Genomic DNA, 19753 nt, shown 5'->3' with positions numbered 1-19753 from the left:
CTTAAGCTGCTCGGACAACAGACCTGAGGAGGGGGTAAGAGCCTCAGGCAAGGCAAACATTTGCTCTTCCTGGTCATATGATAATCCTCTTATGCGACTCTCTAGATATGATGATGTGGGTACCCCTCAGGGGTGTGGTACATGTCCTTGTGCCTTGCTGGCAATGGTGGACAGAGTTCATCTAGGGGTCATTAAGGGTTATCATTTATACCAAAATTTATATGAAGCAGCATGGGTAACACATCTGGTCACTGACACCTTTTGGATTTGCCTGAGGGTAGCTGAAGATTCACTCTGTCTGTGATAGTGACAACAAACATGTTGCTGTAAGTACTGGGCAAAACTAAAAAGGTCATATTTAATATCACTAGCAGCATGCCTCAAGGACTATATGGTTTCCTAGACCGTAGAAAGCACAAGGGTCTGTGATTTAGGAAGGAACAGATATGCTGATTTTCTGCCAAGATTCTTCTATCTTTTCTTTACCAGCAGAAGATCTCTCTTCAACTCGCTACCCTCTACCATCTAGTCCAAACCAATATCTCAACCTTCAACTGTATACAGAATTCAATAAGACCCCCAGAGCAAGAAGCAAGAGTTTGTAGGGTTTGAAAAGCAATCGTTGTCAATAGTGTATGCATGTGTCTACATCTGTACATCTGGTGGAGGGAGTGTATCTTGTTAAACAGGATTGGAGTTTTCATTATGGAGCATTGGCTGCCATTGTTGAAGTTAGCAACCTTTACCTGCCTAAACTCACTGGTTTGTAATATTGCATGTCACTCTCTAGGATTTTAGGCATAGCATGTTTATGGTAACAACCACATCTTGTTAAGAAGGGATTGTATGGACCTAAACAGTCTGCTGGGGCCTTGCATCAGAATCTAGCTAAAATGCTGATGTAACAAGGCTTTAACCAAAGTGAAACAGCAATGTCTAAATACCAGAATCAAAGATGGTCATTCAACCTTTATTCTGACATATTGATGATTTGATTATAGCCATTCAGAAAGATAAAGATTACACAGTAACTGGACATTGCCTGAACAAGGGAGTTATGCTGAAAGAATTAGGAGATGCTACATACTATCTAGGCATACAGACTGAAAGAGGAACAGATAGGTTTTGTCTTCCTCGCAAAACAAAGTTCCCACACACTCTCTTCCTACATCACATAGCTTTTCTTTGTTCTCTGGGGTCTCATTTACTCCCACCCCTAGGGTTGCCATAAGTGAGGACCTCCAAACCGGGACAAATGTAGGACAAATGCAGGACAACATTTTCAAATGCAGGACACGTTTTTTTAAAATGGAGGACACGCCAAAAAAATTGAGGCTTTTTTTAGAAATGTTAATATAAATGCATGTTTCTTAGGCATGATCAAAATGGAGGACATTTTGACATTATTCGTAGACAGATCACGGAAATGTACTTCCCTTTCTGGCCACCCCCCTCTCCCCATTCCAAACAGCACATTTGAGCATTGAACATGGCTTTATTTTAACATTGCCTCTTGCATATTTCAGAGGCTTATTCCACAACCAAACCCTTTGGTCAAGGGACTTTGGTTTTTCTTCATTTTGGCTTGTTTTGTCTGTATTCCTCCCCACTAAATAAAGGAGACATGAAATGGAGTTAATGGGTACAAGTTGTTCAACAAAAAAGTCTTGTGAGACTCTGTAGGCAAGAGGTGCACCATGTTAAGAACTGCATTAAGCATACTTAGGCTGCTGCCACACTGCTTTCACTCTCATCACTCCATCCTATGGAATCCTGGGATTTGTAGTTTGTTGTGGTGCCAAGGCTGGGCTTTGAAATCTCAGGCATAAGAGAGGCAAAAGGCTTGGGCTGCATCTACACTGGAGAAATAATCTGGTTTGAGACCACTTTAACTGTCTTGGCTGAATGCTATGGAATTCTGGGAATGGTGCCCTGTTCCAGCACCACAGCAGAATGGCAGTTAACCCCTGGAAAGCTCTCTGACCAAGGTGACCAATGCCCTCACCCCAAAATGTAGGGCACCCAAGCAAAAAAATGTAGGACATGGCCAAAAATAAAAGCTAAAAACACCCATGTAATTATAAATGCATGTTTCTTAGCCATGATCCAAATGGAGGACATTTTGAAATTTGACCGAAGAGGACATGTCCTGGAAAAGGAGGAGGATGCCTGGTCACCTTGTCTCTGGTCCAAAATACACTGCAGAAATAAAACATAGCTGGACTGAAATGCCCAGAGTTCCTCACCAAAGCTGCATCCACACTGAGGAAATAATCCAGTTTGAGAGTGACTTAACTGTCCTGGGTTAGTGCTGGGAATGCTGGGAATTGTAGTACATTGTGGCCCCAGAGCTATCTCTGACAGGGAGTCCCATAACCCTCCAAACGTAGTTGAACTGCAGTGCCCAGAATGCCTCCCCAGGTGCATCCACACTGAGGAAATGGTCCAGTTTGAGACTGCTCAGTGCTGGGGAATCCTGGGAATTGTAGCCTCAGAGCCATGACTGACAGAGAAGTCTCAATGTCTCCCAAACACTTGCATTCCCAAGATTCCCTAGCACTGAGTTAAAGCAGTCTCAAAGTGGGTTATTATTCCTGCAGTGTGTGAGAGAGATATAAAAGCTAGGGACTGGATTCATTTGGAGGATCTCTGTGTCCAAAACACACTGCTTGGACTGCCAGGGCTCAGTGCTATGGAATCCTGGGAATGGTAGTTTATTGTGGCACCAGAGCTCTCTGACAGAGAAGGCCAAATGCCTCACAGACCCCAGAATTCCAGAGCATTGAGCTTTGGCAGTTAAAGGGGTCTCAAAGTGCAGAGGGGGGGGGGGGGAGAGAAAAGCCAGGGAGTGTGAATGAGCTCTGAGAGGAGGAGGAGAAGGAGGAGGAGGGAGGGAGCCAAGGGAAGTGGCCAGGACCACCAGAGGAGCCCCTGCCTTTCCTCATCATCGCAGCCTTCTCACTGCTGGCAAGAGGCTCTGCCCCCAGCCAGGCAACGCCTCCATTCAGTCTCCTTTTGTCAAAAGAGCTCTGGTGCCACAAGAAACTACAATTCCCAGAATCCCATAGCACTGAGCCATGGATGTTTAAGGGGGGGTCAAACTATTTCTGCAGCCTTTTGCAACCCCAAAGCCTTCTATTATTTACCAGCAACTTGCAAGGCAAAATCTCTTCCTTCCAAGCCCTTGAAAACCAACCCAAGGGGAGGGCTGATTGCTTCTTTCCCATTGGTCAGCTTTGGGAGAAATTTGCATATTACAAGGAAAGGTGTTTAGGGCCTCAAAAACGACCCTGTGATAAAGAATTACAACAATACTGAGTGGTAGACATTTAAAAGATGAGACATTTAGACTCCCAGTGAAACAGGAACGATTGATGGCCTTTTTTCTTTGCTCACTGTAACCTGAAAGTAATGCCTCTTGCAGGGTATATATACCAAGTGGGCTGGCAATAGCTCTGAGTGGCAGATGTCTTTAAGACCTGCTCTCTAGGCTTAAGTCAGGCAGGGAGGCAGGGAGGGTGGCACACAGCCATGGGGAGGGCTGGAGCTGCCTCCAGGGCCTTGCTGGGGGGGGGAGGTCCCGGGGGAGGGGCCAAACCCGGGTGGGACTGTGTGGCCCCGCCCCAAACCGGGAAAGTCCCGCCCCCAGGCGGGATATGGCAACCCTACCCAGAAAGAGCAGAGCTGTGTAATAATAATAATAGGATTATTAATAAGAAAACCCTCCCAGAAAAGAGACACAAAGAGACACACTTCCTCCCTTTTGGCCCAAGGAGCCTGGCCTCCTCCTGACTCTGGAGCCTCAGGAGAGAAAGAGAGGCCTCTGTTCAACTGAGGCCTCAGAGAAGGTTCCGGAACATTATTCCCCACAGTCACAAGCAGCACAAAATGGTCCCTGGGACACAAAATGGCCAGGGATGGTTGGAGGGCTTAGGACTGCAGCCAATCAGGGACTTGGATGGTGGGAGGGACTGGGATTCCAGCCAATCAGGGACTTGGATGGTGGGAGGGACTGGACCTCCAGCCAATGGCAGCCCTCAGAGTGTCCTGAGGAGCCAGTCATGTGTAAAATACATATCATAAAAGCATCACAAAGTATAAACATTCCAATTACAGTAATTGCAGGGCAGTTATGCTGTTATGACCAGAAGTCAACATATACACAATTATAATTATATATACATGCTGATGTCGAGCAGAACGTGGGCAGTGTATACATGCGCATATTTCTCCATTTGATTATGTTTAAATTGTACGCAAGTAGAAGAGTATATATATATAAATGTGTTATATATAATATGATTCAACATATATGTGTACATGTGCTTTCATATCTCTCTCTCTCTCTCTCTATATATATATATATATATATATATATATGTTTAAATACGTGTACATGTTCAGACAGATATCTATGGGTATGTATAGATGTATCTATGGATGTTGTAAGATCTATAGTCTTGAAACATTCCTTATGTCTGTGTGTGTGTGTGTGTGTGTGTGTGTGTGTGACCTCTTATCACCTCTTTTGTTTAGAGTTGCCTTTGAGTTTTGTTAAACAACATTAGAAGCAATGTGGACATTAAGGGAGTGAAGATTAAGAATTATGTTTATAAAGCTAGAGCATTTGCCGACGATCTCATTCGCTTCTTAGATCACCCACTAAATAGCATTTCGGCTCTCAATTATACTCTGGAGGCATTGGCTGAAATATCGGGGTTAACGGTGAATCAAAACAAAACTGTGTTTATTACAAAGAATTTAAACAAAGAAGAACAACTGGAGTTAAGTAATGTATCGGGGTATAGAGTCGTTAATAAAGCTAAATATCTGGGAATATGCTTAACGACCAAGAACATTGACTTGTTCCACAACAACTATGGAAGACTATGGAATGAAGTAACAAAGGATATGTCCGCATGGTCCAAGTTGCATTTCTCATTTTATGGGAGAATAGCAACGTTAGAAATGAATATCCTTCCCCGTTTTCTGTATTTATTTCAGAACATACCAATTATAGCCAAAGAGAAACACTTTGCAATCTGGCAAAAAGAGTTCTCTAAATTTCTTTGGGAAGGTAATGAGCCAAATTTAGATTGTAAGCCTGAGGGCAGGGAACCGTCTATTATCCCCTCTGTTGTAAACCGCTCAGATTCCCAGTGATTGGGCGGTATATAAATAAAACCTATCATTATTATTATTATTATTATTATTATTATTAGGGTGAGATGGGAAATTTTGACAGATGAATATGACGGGGGGGGGGGTTGTGCTTTACCAAAGTTTAAGCTATATTATTATGCATCTTGTCTGTGTTGGCTAGAGAACTCGATTAATCTAAGGAATGATAGATTGTTATCTTTAGGATGCTGTGACTTGAGGTTTGGGATTCATGCCTATTTGTGGTATGAAAAGGTCAAAGAACATAAAGACTTTAAACATCGCTTTCTTAGAAATGCTCTGCTTTATGTCTGGAAGAAGGTTAAAGACCTTTTCTATAGTAATCTTCCACAATGGGTATCGCCCCAAGAAGCCTTTTATAAAAGAACTAAAGACTTCAAGAATAGATGGATAATATATAAAGAATTGATTCAGTGGAAAGCCAATAATATTGTGTTATTGAAATTGAGAGAAATACTTGTTTCTGAAGGTAAGGATATTTCTATTTTCAGCTAGCTGAAAGGTTTAGGTCTGGCCAAAAAGTGATGGGTATTTCTTACGAAGAGAACAGCTTGGACAAAATTTTTGTGGATAAAGAGAGTAAACATCTTTCAAAATATGATAAGATCTTGAAAGAGAGAGATTTGGAGGATGAAATTGTTAAACTTTCCATGGCAAAATGGTCACAGGATTTGCAGAAAGCCATCGACAAGATAAGTGGGAAACATCTTGGAAAGAGACAAGGAAATTTACCTTGTGTCAAAATTACAAGGAGAACTATGTCAAAATGTTACATAGATGGTCTATGACCCCTCTCAAAATTAACAAAATGTATAATACTGCTAACATTAAACATTGGAAATGTGAGAAACAGGATGGCACTTTCTTCCACCTTTGTGGAAATGTCACAAAGCCAAAGGATTTTGGAGTAACATTGATAATATAATGACAAATATACTCCAGGCAGATATTCCTTTAGATCCTCGTATTTTTCTGTTAAACATGACATATATATTGAAGGATGTCTAGGCTAAGAAATTGTCACGTCTAATTCTCTACATGGAAACGTTGGCTAGGATTCTCTATGCTCAATATTGGAAAAACAATGTGGTACCAACTGAAGAGGAATGGTTAATTAAGTTGTGGGAAGCTAAGAAATTGGATATTTTGACAGAAAGACTGAGGAATAAAGACATAAATGTTGTAATTAAGGATTGGAAATACTTAGATAGATACTGTGGACTTAAGGTATTATAACCTCTGCTGCTTAACTTTGTCTAATTTGCCTAACTCTCCTTGTTTTAACTTTTTTGCATAACATAAATATATTTGTGATATTCATATATTTTCATAGAAGCTGATGATTTCATACCAATTTAGAGGAATATAAATGGCGTTATAAAAGTAGGGTACCATGTGTTATGTTGGAAGTGTATGAAACTAATGTGGAATATCATATAATCATTTATGTACTGTGTTTTGTTGTTGTTGTTGTTTTGTCTTGTATGTTTTGTATTAAGTCTTCTTTATATGTTTTCTTAATAAAATACATTTTAAAAAAACCCGGGACAGAGTGGGAGAGAGTTTTGAATTATGGCATGTAATTTAAAAACAAACATGCAAATCTCTCCCCATCTCCTTCCTGAGATCCCAAAATGAGATTTTTAATAGGTTTACTATCCAGACTAGTTTACAACACTTCAGTCAAGTCTAAAGAGTGGAGAAGCTGATGATGGCCCAAAGGTCTATGGTCCAAAGCTTTTCTCCATCACTTGTTTTTAGCCAAAGGAAATGGTGACCACCGGACATGACTTTGGGGCAGATTTTGTATACTTAGTTCATAGTTGCCCTTCCAGTTCCTAGGAGTTTATCACATGGGAGGGAACCGGCCAAATCCTGTGCAGAAAAGGGATTTAAAACCACAAAAGTGGGATCGTTTTCAGACATGTTGAGCATTAATCCAAAATCAACATACACAGAAAGTGGACAAATCCTGCAATTGCATGCAGCTGAGTATGTTGTGTGTGTGTGTGTGTGTGTGTGTGCCAAAAAAAGCAACGAAACCTAGGATAATTGATCTTGTTTTTCCCCTCGAGTTTTCCTAAAAGATTTGCTTTGTCTGAATAACTAGATCTGGGACAAACCAGTGAATGAAACTACGTGTGAAAGGGATCTAGGAGTTCAAATAGACCACAAGTTGAACATGAGTCAACAGTGTGATGCGGCAGCTAAAAAGGCGAATGCGATGTTAGGCTGCATCAATAGAAGTATAGTGTCTAGATCAAGGGAAGTAATAGTGCTACTCTATTCTGCTCTGGTCAGGCCTCACCTGGAATATTGTGTCCAGTTCTGGGCACCACAATTTAAAAAGGACATTGAGAAACTGGAGCGTGTCCAAAGGAAGGCGACTAAAATGGTGCAGGATTTGGAAACCATGCCCTATGAGGAACTACTTAGGAAACTAGGGATGTTTAGCCTGGAGAAGAGAAGGTTAAGAGGTGATATGAAAGCCCTGTTTAAATATTTTAAGGAATGTCATATTGAGAAGGCAGCTAGCTTGTTTCCTGCTGCTCCAGAGAACAGGACCTGGAGCAATGGATGCAAGCTCCAGGAAAAGAGATTCCAGCTCAACATTAGGAGGGACTTCCTGACAGAAAGGGCTGTTTGACAGTGGAACACACTCCCTCAATGGAGAATGATGGAGTCTCCTTCTTTGGAGGCCTTTAAACAGAGTCTGGATGGTCATATGTCAGGTATGCTTTGATTGAGAGTTCCTGCATGGCAGAAGGGGTTTGGAGTGGATGACTTTGAGATCACAATGTGACAATCTCAGTGCTTCAGGTAAGGATCACAATGGGCCAGTCTCAATCCTTCAGGCAAGGAACATCTGTCTGAACTCATAATAGTCCCGTCAAAATCTTTCAGGAAAGGCGCCTCAGGCTGAGATCACAATGGGACAGTCTCAATGCTTCAGGTAAGGAACATCTGCCTTGAGGGAGACTCAATCCTTCAGGCAAGGATCATAACCCTGAGGTCACTATGGGCCAGGCTCAGTCCTTCAGGTAAGGAACACCTGTAGTCTATAAGCCCATCTTAATCCTTCATGGAAGGAAGATCAGCCAGAAGTCACAATGAGTTAGTGTCAGTCCTGCAGATAAGGAGCATCAGTCTGAGATCGCAATGGGCCAGTCTCATTCGTTCAGGTAAGGAGGACCAGTCTTAAGACACAATGAGCCCATCTCAATCTCTCAGGCAATAAGAATCAGCCTGAGGTCACAATGAGCCATTCCCAGTCTTTCAGGAAAGGAACATCAGCCTGAAGTCACACTGCGCTAGTCTCAATCTCTCAGGCAATGAGTGTCAGCCTGAGGTCGTAATGGACCAGTATCAATCCTCCAGGTAAGGAGCACCAGCCTTAAGTCATAATAGTCCCATCTCAGTCTTTCAGGCAAGGAACCTCAGGGCGAGATCACAATACTCCTGTCTCAATCCTTCAGGTAAAGAGCAGCAGACTGAAGTCACAATGGGACAGGCATCAGCCAGAAGTTGCAATGTGAGATCCAGAGTCAGTCCTGTGCTCCAAAAATCAAACTAATTTGAAACAAGAAGCTTTATTGATGAATCCAGGCAGAAACATCCATTAACACCTTTTTGCAAAGTCTGAAATCCAAAGAAATTTGCTCAACCCCTCCCTAAGCCAGCCCCCAATTCCCAAGCTAAAGCAACACAAGCGGAGGCTGCATAGATACCAAGGTTGTCTATACTTCCCTTCCCTTCTCCCAGACAGCCTCACCTTGAAGAGCGGTGTTCCCAAGCCAGCTTCGCTCCTCCTTGATAACCAGTCTCCAGCTGCAACCCCAGCCCCTCTCCAAACGCCCTCCTTCATCTAAAAGCCACTCCATCTGTCTTTCTAACATTTCCCACTACATGCTTTCTATAACCCATCTCTCTACACTACCTACTATGAACTACAACTATAACTCTATAACAACTATGAACTATACTTTAACTCTAATAATAAAGCCTAATGTTTTTACTCTTTATGACAGAACCCTTATACACTGTTTCTGACACGCAATGGGCCAGTCTCAATCCTTCAGGTATACAGCACCAGTCTGAAGTCACAATAGTACCGTCTCAATCCTTCATTCAAAGAGCATCAGACTGAAGTCACAATGGGCCAATCTCAATGTTTCAGGCAAGAAGCATCAGCCTCAGGTTGCAATGGTCACGTCTCAAACCTTCAGGTAAGCAGCATTAGCCTAAATTCACAATGGTCCCATCTCATGGCTGCAGGCAAGGAGCATCAGCCTGAGGTCGCAATATGTCATGAATCCCTTGATTCATGCATTTATTCATTTATTCATCTGGGATTCATGCCATAAGGGTTATAGGTTTAGGTTTAAATCAGAGTTAAAATAGATTGGGTTTATTGTGGGTTAAAATAATATGTTTTAATATGTGCTTTAATAGAAAATGCTAGGAAGAGGTAGGGAGATCATGGCTAAAGAATGTGATTGTTTGCTAGGATTGGAATGTGTGGGACTCATCCTTCTAACAGAGGCTTGGGTTTAAAAGACTGGTCTCTGTAAAAGGAGAGGGAACCTAGAGAGTTATTGGTATTTTTATATTGTATTATGTTGTTATGGGTTTATGCTTATTATATTTTTATACGGTATCATACTAGATTGGGATTGATGGGGTTTCATATTATATATATATATATATATATATAGAGAGAGAGAGAGAGAGAGAGAGAGAGTTAATCATGAATCCTGGATGGAAGAACTGCGCGGGAACAGGCTATCCAATTAATTAGCTTTATTGGTTAATGGGGTAGGGTTAATTGATATGGTTATAAAAGTGATATGTGTATACTTTCATTACTGACAAAAAAAGTCACTTCTATTGCATGTATCTTCTTCAATACAAGCTGTTCCTTTTTCAAAGTACTGCCTTTTGTGTTGCAAGAGGGGCTGCAATTAGGAGCCTGACAAATATCTCTCTCCCCTTCCATTCACCCTGCTGTCCCAACGTAGTCAAATTGAATCCAGGTAAAACGAAGTTACTTGTAATAGGGAACTCTAATCCGGGAATGGAGTTATGTCAGCCAGTTCTGGATGGGTCACACTTCCCCTGAAAGACTCTGTCCTCAGTTTGGGAGTGCTCCTGGATTCATCACTTCATCTGACGGCTCAGTGGATGCGACAGTCAGGAGCACTTGTTATCAGCTTCGGCTGATACGCCAACTGCGCCGCTTCCTGGAGCAGGGAGACCTTGAAACTGTAGTACATGCGCTGGTCACCTCTCGGCTCAAATTCTGTAACACACTCTACATGGGGCTACCCTTGTGCCAAGTTCAGAGACTTCAATTGGTACAGAATATGGCAGCCAGGTTAGTTATGGGCATTTCTAGAACTGCCTACATTACACCAGTTCTTAAATCCCTCCACTAGCTGCCCATTAGTTTCTGGGCAAGATACAAGGTATTGGTTTTAACCTGTAAAGCTCTCCATGGCTTGGGTCCTGACTACTTGTGGGAGAGCTTCCTCCCATACAATCCATCCGGAGACTCAGGTCCTCTGGGAAGAAGCTGCTGCAGCTCAAGAAGACCAGACTTTCAGCGGTGACCCAGAGGTCCTTCTCATCAGCCGCCTCCTGGCTCTGGAACGACCTCCGGATGAGATCCGTCATATTTCCACCTTGGAAGCCTTTAGGAAGGAGCTCTTCTGGCAGTCCTTTTCAGACTAGATTAGATCTATTGAATGCCTCTCCCTCCCCCTGACCCTTACCCTTGCCATTGTTACTGTTATGGAAATTGTTACTGATGTATCGTTCCTGCCCTCCCCTCTCACCTTCAGAAAATGACCCATTTCTTGCCCGAAAAAACTTTTTTACTGTATTGTGTTTTAGATCTTTTACATTTTCTTGCTGTTTATTAGCTTTTTAATTGTTGATTAATGTTCTTATAATTGGGAGGAGGGTTGGGGGGGGGGGTTGGAATTTTAATTGTATTTCTGAAATTGTATGTTATTATATTACTGTAATCCGCTTTGATTCCTTTGAGAAAAGGTGGAATATAAATAATAATAATAATAATAATAATAATAATAATAATAATAATAACATCTCTTCAAGGGGCTCTAATGCGCTTTCACTATGCTCCAAGAACCGGGGTGGGGGGGTGGGGATGTTTCTGGGGATGCGGGTCTCTCTGTTGGTCCTCCTCTGCAGGGTTGTTGTGAAGGAAAAGGTAAGTATTTGAGGGAAGTGCCCAATCCGGATCCTGTGGGCCTCTAAGTCTAGTTCCCAGGTTGCCAGGCAATTGCCAGAGTTTTGAGGTCCCTCCGTCTTCCTCCTCTTGGCTTTGGCCTAGATTTTGGCTCTTCTCTCCCTCCCCAGAGCCCCCTCCCCCAGGACTCCAGAGAACCCTCGCCCCCGAAAAATGTTGCTTCCAATGCTATTGAACCCTATCCTGTGTGATCCTTTCTATTTGGCACAAAACCCTTCCCCAAATGAGGTATCAGGAGGGAGGGTCTCTCCTCTGCCCCACTTTCCAGGAGGGAGGGGGCTCCTCAAAGACCTTTTTACCCTTGGATCCCCCTCCCCTCCATGGCCATGCCTCTCTCCAAGGGTCTCTCTGCCCTCTTTTCTCATAATAACCCCCCAAGTACCTGGGACACAAGGAATCCCCCGAGGTGGGGGCAGGGAAGGAAATAGGAAGAGGAGGCCTGGCAGGAACCCTGCCTTTCTTTGGGGGGAGAAGAGGGGCTTCCTTCCTTCTTATAACCCCCCAAGGGTCCCCCAGAAGACCCCCCCCCAGCCATTCCTCTGAATGAATGAGGGCTCTCCCCACTTCCCTCCCACCCTCAGAACAGACAGTGAGGGCAGCAATGGCTTCAGGGGCTGAGACTATGCATGCATGGAGCTGAGGACTGAGGAGAGAAGAAAGGGTCAGTTTTGGGCAAATTCCAAACTTCTGTGCATCAAAGAGTCCATTGTGTTGAAAAAGCAAAAATCTTTATTGAGAACAAAAAGAAATTCAGTGTTTAAGCCAGAACTGCCCACTCCAATCCAAACAATGCATCAAAATCCCCAAACCTAAAATCCCACCCTCTTCCAAACCTAGCCCCACCTCCAATTCCCACAGTCTATGCCCCACAGGTATCAAGGACCCTTTGCCATTCCCAAAAAATAACCCTTTCTGTCAATACCTGCCCCCAATTTTCTTCAGCCAACATCCCAAATATCCCAAAAGCTATCATTCCCATAACTATTCTGCAACAAATCCCAGCCCCCATCTACCTAACCTATACCACGACCCACAATCCCCAGCCAAATTTACAACCCAAAACAATTATCTATACTATTAGCAATGAAAACCTAAACTTAAGAAAACACAATCTTAAAACATAAACAGACATATGGACAGACAAATCTCACAAACAAAATCAAAAGGGCCTTTTATTTGCACTGCTGGATTGAAAATATGCTTTTTGAATTCGTTAGTGACAAATATAATGTTAGTTCATTTCTGGGATTTGTGTGGCTTCTCTCCAGTGTGGACTCTCTGATGTCTTTCTAGGTTTGACTTCTGAGAAAAACCTTTCCCACAATGCTGGCATTTGTATGGCTTTGCTCCTGTGTGGACTCTCTGATGTGTCACTAGGTGTGCCTTTGAAGAAAAACCTTTCCCACAATGCTGGCATTTGTATGGCTTCTCTCCTGTTTGGACTCTCTGATGTGTCACTAGGTGTGACTTCGAATAAAAACATTTCCCACAATGCTGGCATTTGTATGGCTTCTCTCCTGTGTGGATTCTGCGATGTTCCAAAAGGTGTGACATCTGAGAAAAACATTTCCCACAATGCTGGCATTTGTATGGCTTCTCTCCTGTGTGGACTCTCTTATGTTTCACTAGGTTTGACTTCTGAGAAAAACATTTCCCACAATGCTGGCATTTGTATGGCTTCTCTCCTGTGTGGACTCTCTGATGTGTCACTAGGATTGACTTCCGAGAAAAACCTTTCCCACAATGCTGGCATTTGTAGGGCTTCTCTCCTGTGTGGACTCTCTGATGTCCCACAAGGTCTGACTTTGAAGAAAAACCTTTCCCACAATGCTGGCATTTGTATGGCTTTGCTCCTGTGTGGACTCTCTGATGTGTCACTAGGTCTGACTTTGAAGAAAAAGCTTTCCCATAATGCTGGCATTTGTATGGCTTTGCCCCTGTGTGGACTCTCTGATGTCTCACTAGGTGTGACTTTGAAGAAAAACCTTTCCCACAATGTAGGCATTTGTATGGCTTTGCTCCTGTGTGGACTCTCTGATGTCTCGCTAGGTCTGACTTTGAAGAAAAACCTTTCCCACAATGCTGGCATTTGTATGGCTTCTCTCCTGTGTGGACTTATGAAAGGGCCCTCAGTCTTCACAGGAAGGGCAATGGATTTAGGTTCCTTACCCACAGAGGCCACATTCTCATAATTCTCCATCATCACAGAACTGTACGTAAGTTTCTGCTTTTTCGTCAACAGTTTCCATTCCTCTTCAGTGAAATATATCGCCACATCCGCAAAGGTCACCTGCAACAGAAAACAGCCCTCATCCAGAGAGTGACCAAGCCAAAGATGAGAAAAGCACATGGTGCATTGCAAATATTATTTGATCACTTTACAATTCAGTCCAGGAAATAAACTTTTAATTCTGTTAGCCAAAAAAAGCTACAGCCTTTGAGATCCAGCTTGTCTCGAAACTTTTCCATATAATATATAATATGATAAACAATATAATTTACTCCATTTCTGGAATATTATTGATTGATTAAGATTCTGCCTATCCCAACATGTATAGTACATTTAGTCACTAATGAATTGTAGTGCATTTAGCCATATCTCACCTAATTTCAAAGGCAAATTTCACTTTTACTCTGGGCTTGAGGGCCACTGAGCCCAACCTCAATTTAGCTCCAGAGATATTCTTCCATATCCCCCAGCATTTTACAGATTGGGAAAGCAAGACAAATAACACCAGAAGGGGGTCAAGATGGCCAAAGTTGTTAATGATGATCACACAAGGGAGGAAGGGTACAGACGTTTGCTTTTGCCTCCGACTCCTGGCAAGGGCAAGACCATGCCCCCTTCCCTCCTCCCATCTTCCCTCTTTTGAGTGGATGAACTTGGAACACATTTTGAAGCAACTGAACTGACCTGAGGAGAAAGAAGAAAGTGGGAGGAGGAGAGTGAAATAGGAAATTTTCAAAGCCCCTGAAAAATGAGGTGACAGATGATTAACCAGAACTCTCTCTGCCAGACTGGGAAAGTATGTTCTCCACGTGCTTTCATGAGCCGGCCCAGACACAGATGAAACTAACAGTCAGGATGGCAACTTACCAAAGAGCTCTTGTGCCTCGGTAGCCTCTTTCTGTTGGATCCCAACTTCCTCTGCTTGGCCTCTGTGTCAGCCATCAAGTGGGCAAGGGGATCCTGCTCTTTGGTCACGTCCAGCAAGAGAGGCCCAAAAGGCATGTACAAGGGTCCAAGATGAAGTTCCTGAGAAAAGAGACCAGGGTAAGGCTTGGTTTGGCTAGAAAGACTGCAGCACTCAAAGTCACTGAGATCAGCATCCTGCTGGGGACATAAGCAGGTGACGAATGTCTCATTTGGACCAATGCAGAAGTGGACATCCCCTTCCTCCCTCTGCACCAACCAAAGCCCCCTGGACCTAGCATAGAGTCACTGCAGCTCCCCTACAGAACAGATACTCCATGTCTTCTTAGAGTGGTGGGGGATCAGGGGATGGGGAATAGGAGAGGGCCCTGGTTATGTCCCTGCATCTAGATGTGAAATGAATGCATCATAAATAAACAAATAACCTGCTTTCCTTCTGCATTCCTCCTCTTTTCCCCATCATCAGCTCCTTTCCCAAGAAGGCAGCATCTGCACTGTAGAAATAAGGCACACTGACACCGCTTTAACCGCTCAGTGCTATGGAATCCTGTGATTTTACCTTTGGACACTTAGCCTTCTCTGCCAGGGAGCTCTAATGCCACAACAAACTACAAATCCTAGGATTCCATAGGATGGGACTAGAAGAGTTAACACATTTTAGAACTGGATTATTTTTGCAGTGCAGATACAGCCTGAGTCGGTTGTAAAAGAATAGAAGCACCCAAGTTGAGTTTTTATCCTTTTAAAATGGTTTTGCTTTTTTAAATATAAGCATTTTGTTTTTCTGTCTAATCCTTATTCTTCTTGTTGTTTGTTTGTTTGTTTAATTCTTGGTAATATGAGTTATTCTGGTCCGTCTCCTTCCTTCTTCCTTGAAAATTTCTTAATAAGAAGCTGGAGAGACTTTTAAAACCGCCCAAAGGAGCCACTTTTGGCCTCTTTTGGGGGACTAGCCTCCTCTTAGAAGCCAAAGCCCAATGTTTGTGAAGAAGAAGAATAAGGATTGTATTGAAACTATCCTTCCATTTCTGATCCCTTTTAAAACCCATGTTCCCCAGAAGGAGCAGCGTTGTGTAATAAGAAAACCCTCTCAGAAAAGAGACACAAAAGACACCCAAAGAGACACACTTCCTTCCTTTTGGCCCAAGGAGCCTGGCCTCCTTCTCTCTCTGGAGCCTCAGGAGAGAAAGAGAGGCCTCTGTTCAACTGAGGCCTCAGAGAAGGTTGTTCCCCACAGTCACAAGCAGCACAAAATGGCCACCAGAACACAAAATGGCTTCCAGAACACAAAATGGAATTCTGGGAAATGTAGTTTTATGAGACATTGAGCCTTCTCTGTCAGAGAGCTCTGATGCCACAATAAACTCCAGTTCCCAGGATTCCCTAGCACTGGGCCAGGGCAGTTAAAGCACTCTCAGACTGGACTATTGCTGCCGTGTGTTTTGGACCTTTCTTGGCCGCAAACTGTCCATAGCCTGCAATGCATCTCCTAATTCTGTTGGCAGTCCCTCCCTCCCAACACTTTCTCATTTCCCCCCAAAACCAGAGCAAAGCTGGCAGATGGAAAGAGGTTTTAAAGCAGCATTTAAATCTGCCATATTTGTTTTTAAAAGACTAAATGTCCCAAATGCTATTATCAGTTTTGTAGCTATTATTACAGAAAGATCTAAACTCCTGAAATACCTTTATTTTCTGGAGTGAGATGGGCTTTTCCAACTGACTCACTGCGCCCCTGTAATAATAATAATAATAATAATAATAATAATAATAATAATAATTTTATACCCTCTCTTCAGCCAAACCCCTCCCAACACTTTCTCATTTCCCCCCAAAACCAGCACAAAGTAGTAGTAGACACTCTAAGGAGGTATTTATTATAAGTAACAAAATATTACTAAAATCATACAAGATATTAAGGATCTTGCAGGTACAATATTTCTAAGTATATAATATTCAATTCATAAAAGCTATTAAAATAATAAATAGACCTAAACATCCAATTCTGAGACTAACTTCCAAGATCCGCTCTTTCACTCTCTCTCTCGATCTCCAACCGACACAATTCCCCCAACTGTCTCTTGGTCTCTCAGGCCTTATATCTCCTTCTCACGGAAGCTTCCAGAAGAACCTTTATCTTGCTCTCTGATTGGTCAAGTGAGCCTTCCATAGCAGTGATGTCACTCTGCATTTGCATAAACCTCCCTTTACTGCCTGAAGATCTCCATTGACTGGAGCCCTGTTATTACAACAAAAACAACAACAACTCTTTTCCTTGGAAGAGATTCACAACTATACCTTATTTCGTGGCTGGGAAGAATAGGAGAGTTCTAGAGGTTCCCATTTCCACTAAGATTAGGAGCTCCCAAATTCCCATGGAAGAGGTTTCCTAAGGCATGTGCCAGGACAGAGCGGGGAACGGGGGACTCCTCATGGGCAAATGGCCGTTTGTCAGCTGAACTTGAGGCTCAGGGTCCCTAAGAAGAGGAGGTGCCCAGGCCCCCCAGAATCTCCTCTGAGCCTCCAGGAGAGCAAGGCGCAGGGAAGGGACAGTCTGCCAGGGGCTGAGAGCCGTTTGGACCAAACCTTGAGGGCACTTTCCCAAAAGCTGACCAGGATTGCTTTCAGGGGCTGGCATTTTCAGAGGACCATCAGGATCTCAAAGACCACTCCCCATTTTGGATTTTGTTTTTTGACTGTGCTGCCCTCAATGGAGACTTACTTACTCCTAAGGTGCCATGGAGGTGAGCATGGAATGTACAGGGAAGATGGCGTTTGCAGTGTTTTCCACCATTGAGTTTACCTTGTCAAAAGAGAGCAGGAAAGTAGTTGGGGGGAGAAAGCAAAGTCCCACATTTGCTCCCATAAGCTCCCCCTGAAGCTTTTCCCAGCATGCCCTAGTCCTCAGTCTCCTTCCCAGGCTCCACCGTTTCCTAGAGAGATGGAAACCTTCAACGGAGAGTCCTTGGGGGTCAGGCCAAGCTCTCCTCTGCTTCCCCAAGGCCTCCTTCTCCATCCACTGCTGCTCTTTGGAAGGGAGACATAGACTGCTCTTGGGAAAGTTACTTTTGGAGGAACAGAGACTCCCAAAACCTCCCAGTCTGACTCTAACATCAAGTATGTCAAATATCTGCAATGAACTGGGCCAGGTCTTACACCAGGAGTGGGGATCCTGAGGCCCTCGCTCTGTATCTCTATTAAGAAAAAGAATGAATCTCCATGACTGGTGCTATGTTTCATACTTTTGGGATGGGCAGCCAGGAAAACAGAATGCTTGAAAGAATTCAAAGGTTTATTGGATGGAGACAGAAGTGCAAGATGCCTTAAAATCATATGTTCTGAATCAAAAACAGCATCAAAGTGAGCTCTAATAGTTTTGCAGGACAGAATCTGGATAGACACTTCCTCCAAACAAAAAGTATTTCACACTTCCACTTTCTCTCCTTTTTGGAAATGCTGATGCCTCAAGGGCTGGATCCTAAGCAAAACAAGAGATAAGGTTTGAACTGCTGTGCAATTCAGAGGTCAAGGTGAAATTGTATATGGTTTTTTTCAAGGTGTAATTATATAAATGGTTTAATTTTATAAAATAGTTATAATTTTAATCCCTTTGCATTGTTTTGAATTTGTACCGTATTAAATTTATTGTTAGCCACCCTGAGTCCCTATATTTGGAGAAAGGATGGATGTATATAAATAAAATAAATAAACTGGAGATCCCTTGAAGATCCATTGGTTTCTTGGTGTAAATAGCCCTCCACCAATAGACACAGAGACTGAATGAGTCTGTCCAGAATTGCTATGGGTCATTTTTGGCACCTGGGTTGTATCTCCATTGTCCAAACCTAGCACTTAGATACCATGAAACTTAAAGGACTCTGTCCAACAGAATCCTGGGATTTCTTATTTCATGAAGTACTTAAAATTATATAGCAACTCTCATGAAGGACTGCACTGGGGCTCTCTACCAAGCATCCAGTTCTAAGCACCCCATTCCCAGGTTTCTCTGGGGTGGATCCACAGCCATTAACATGGCACCAAACTGGTACATATGCACAGGACTTTGGTTGCCTACTTTCTGGTGTCCCTCCATCTCTCTTATAGGGTTGTGAATTCAGGATTGTCCCAGGTCCTGAGGTTTGTGAGCTAAAGCCTAGGACCTGGGGCAGGGCCTCTAGCGATCTCATTCAGCCTAATGCATAAATTACTAACCATAGTCGCTCACAGTTTGTCATTCAAATCTACTCAAGATACTTTCCTGTGTAGAAATGAAGAGAGAAATTTTTAAAGGTCTGTTCCCAGATCAAGGGGAAATGAGAGAATTATTCTTTCTCACTTGCTTGGAGAGACAGGATAAAAAGCGTGAAGTCGAAGGCTTTCATGGCCGGCTTCCATAGGTTTTTGTGGGTTTTTTGGGCTATGTGGTCACGTTCTAGAAGAGTTTCTTCTGATGTTTCGCCAGCATCTGTGTCTGGCATCTTCAGAGATGCCAGCCACAGATGCTGACGAAACGTCAGGAAGAAACTCTTCTAGAACATGGCCACATAGCCCAAAAAATCCACAAAAAACTAAGGATAAAAAGCATTTAATTTAGCCTCCTTCTTTCTTGCCAGATGGCGAATGCAGGGTATAGTAGTGAGCCCTTGTACCACCACAACTGAGAGAAAGCAAGAAACTAAACCAATCCATAGACCCCTGCATGTTTTCTAGTTAAAGAAACCAATGAACTAAGACTCGCAATTTATAATAAGCTACTGCTCTCACATCACCTCTGACCTTTCCTCTTTCCTGGAATTGGGCTCCCTCCAAAATGGAGAAGAGGCAGCCTCATCTCCTGTCTGAAGATCATGCATGAAAACCAGGCCCTGATGTACCGTATCTTTACTGCCACGTGTAAAAAGGGCAAGGAAAAACACCTGTTACAGGAGAAGAAAGCAAATAAAATCTGATCCTTTCTGGTCCAGGTTTAGGTCCTGGGCAAAAGAAGGGAAACCAGGATTTGACTTGGGAGTGAGCGAATGTTGTGTGGCCTGCCCTGCCTGCCCTGGGGCCTCCCTGGGGACTAAATCCATCTCCCTTCTCTTCCCCCTCAGTCAGCATTCTCACAAAGGAACCAAATTTAGAGGTCTCCCATCGGCATCTTGAGGCAA

The 19753-nt window shown here is 43.2% G+C and overlaps 1 protein-coding gene and 1 long non-coding RNA gene across 3 annotated transcripts in view; both read right to left on the bottom strand.

Annotated features, from left to right (window-relative positions):
• Positions 1 to 13492, bottom strand: part of LOC149286380 (uncharacterized) — a gene marked incomplete at its 5' end in the record, with an annotated part of 67103 nt that extends 53611 nt beyond the window's left edge. Inside the window, one exon of the mRNA XM_089494185.1 lies at positions 12753 to 13492. Coding sequence (XP_089350311.1) covers positions 12753 to 13492 — 740 coding nt within the window. The remainder of the gene's footprint in view (positions 1 to 12752) is intronic.
• A 187-nt stretch (positions 13493 to 13679) lies between these two features.
• LOC149286379 (uncharacterized) lies at positions 13680 to 16391 on the bottom strand. 2 transcript variants are annotated; one of them, XR_016277609.1, is made up of 3 exons: positions 16290 to 16391; positions 14550 to 14708; positions 13680 to 13742 (listed from the first exon to the last, which is right to left on the bottom strand). It is a non-coding gene; the product is annotated as an uncharacterized LOC149286379 (long non-coding RNA). The 2 variants fall into 2 exon arrangements; XR_016277608.1 differs by lacking the exon at positions 13680 to 13742 and adding an exon at positions 14051 to 14366.
• Between the last annotated feature and the right edge of the window lie 3362 nt (positions 16392 to 19753).

Source organism: Sceloporus occidentalis, unplaced genomic scaffold, assembly GCF_023333645.1.
Source record: "Sceloporus occidentalis isolate IW3139 unplaced genomic scaffold, rSceOcc1.0.p SCAF_69, whole genome shotgun sequence".
In the NCBI taxonomy this organism is placed as follows: Eukaryota; Metazoa; Chordata; class Lepidosauria; order Squamata; family Phrynosomatidae; genus Sceloporus; species Sceloporus occidentalis.
The sequence above is the reverse complement of the archived record's forward strand: the minus strand, read 5'-3'. Positions and strand labels throughout refer to the sequence as shown.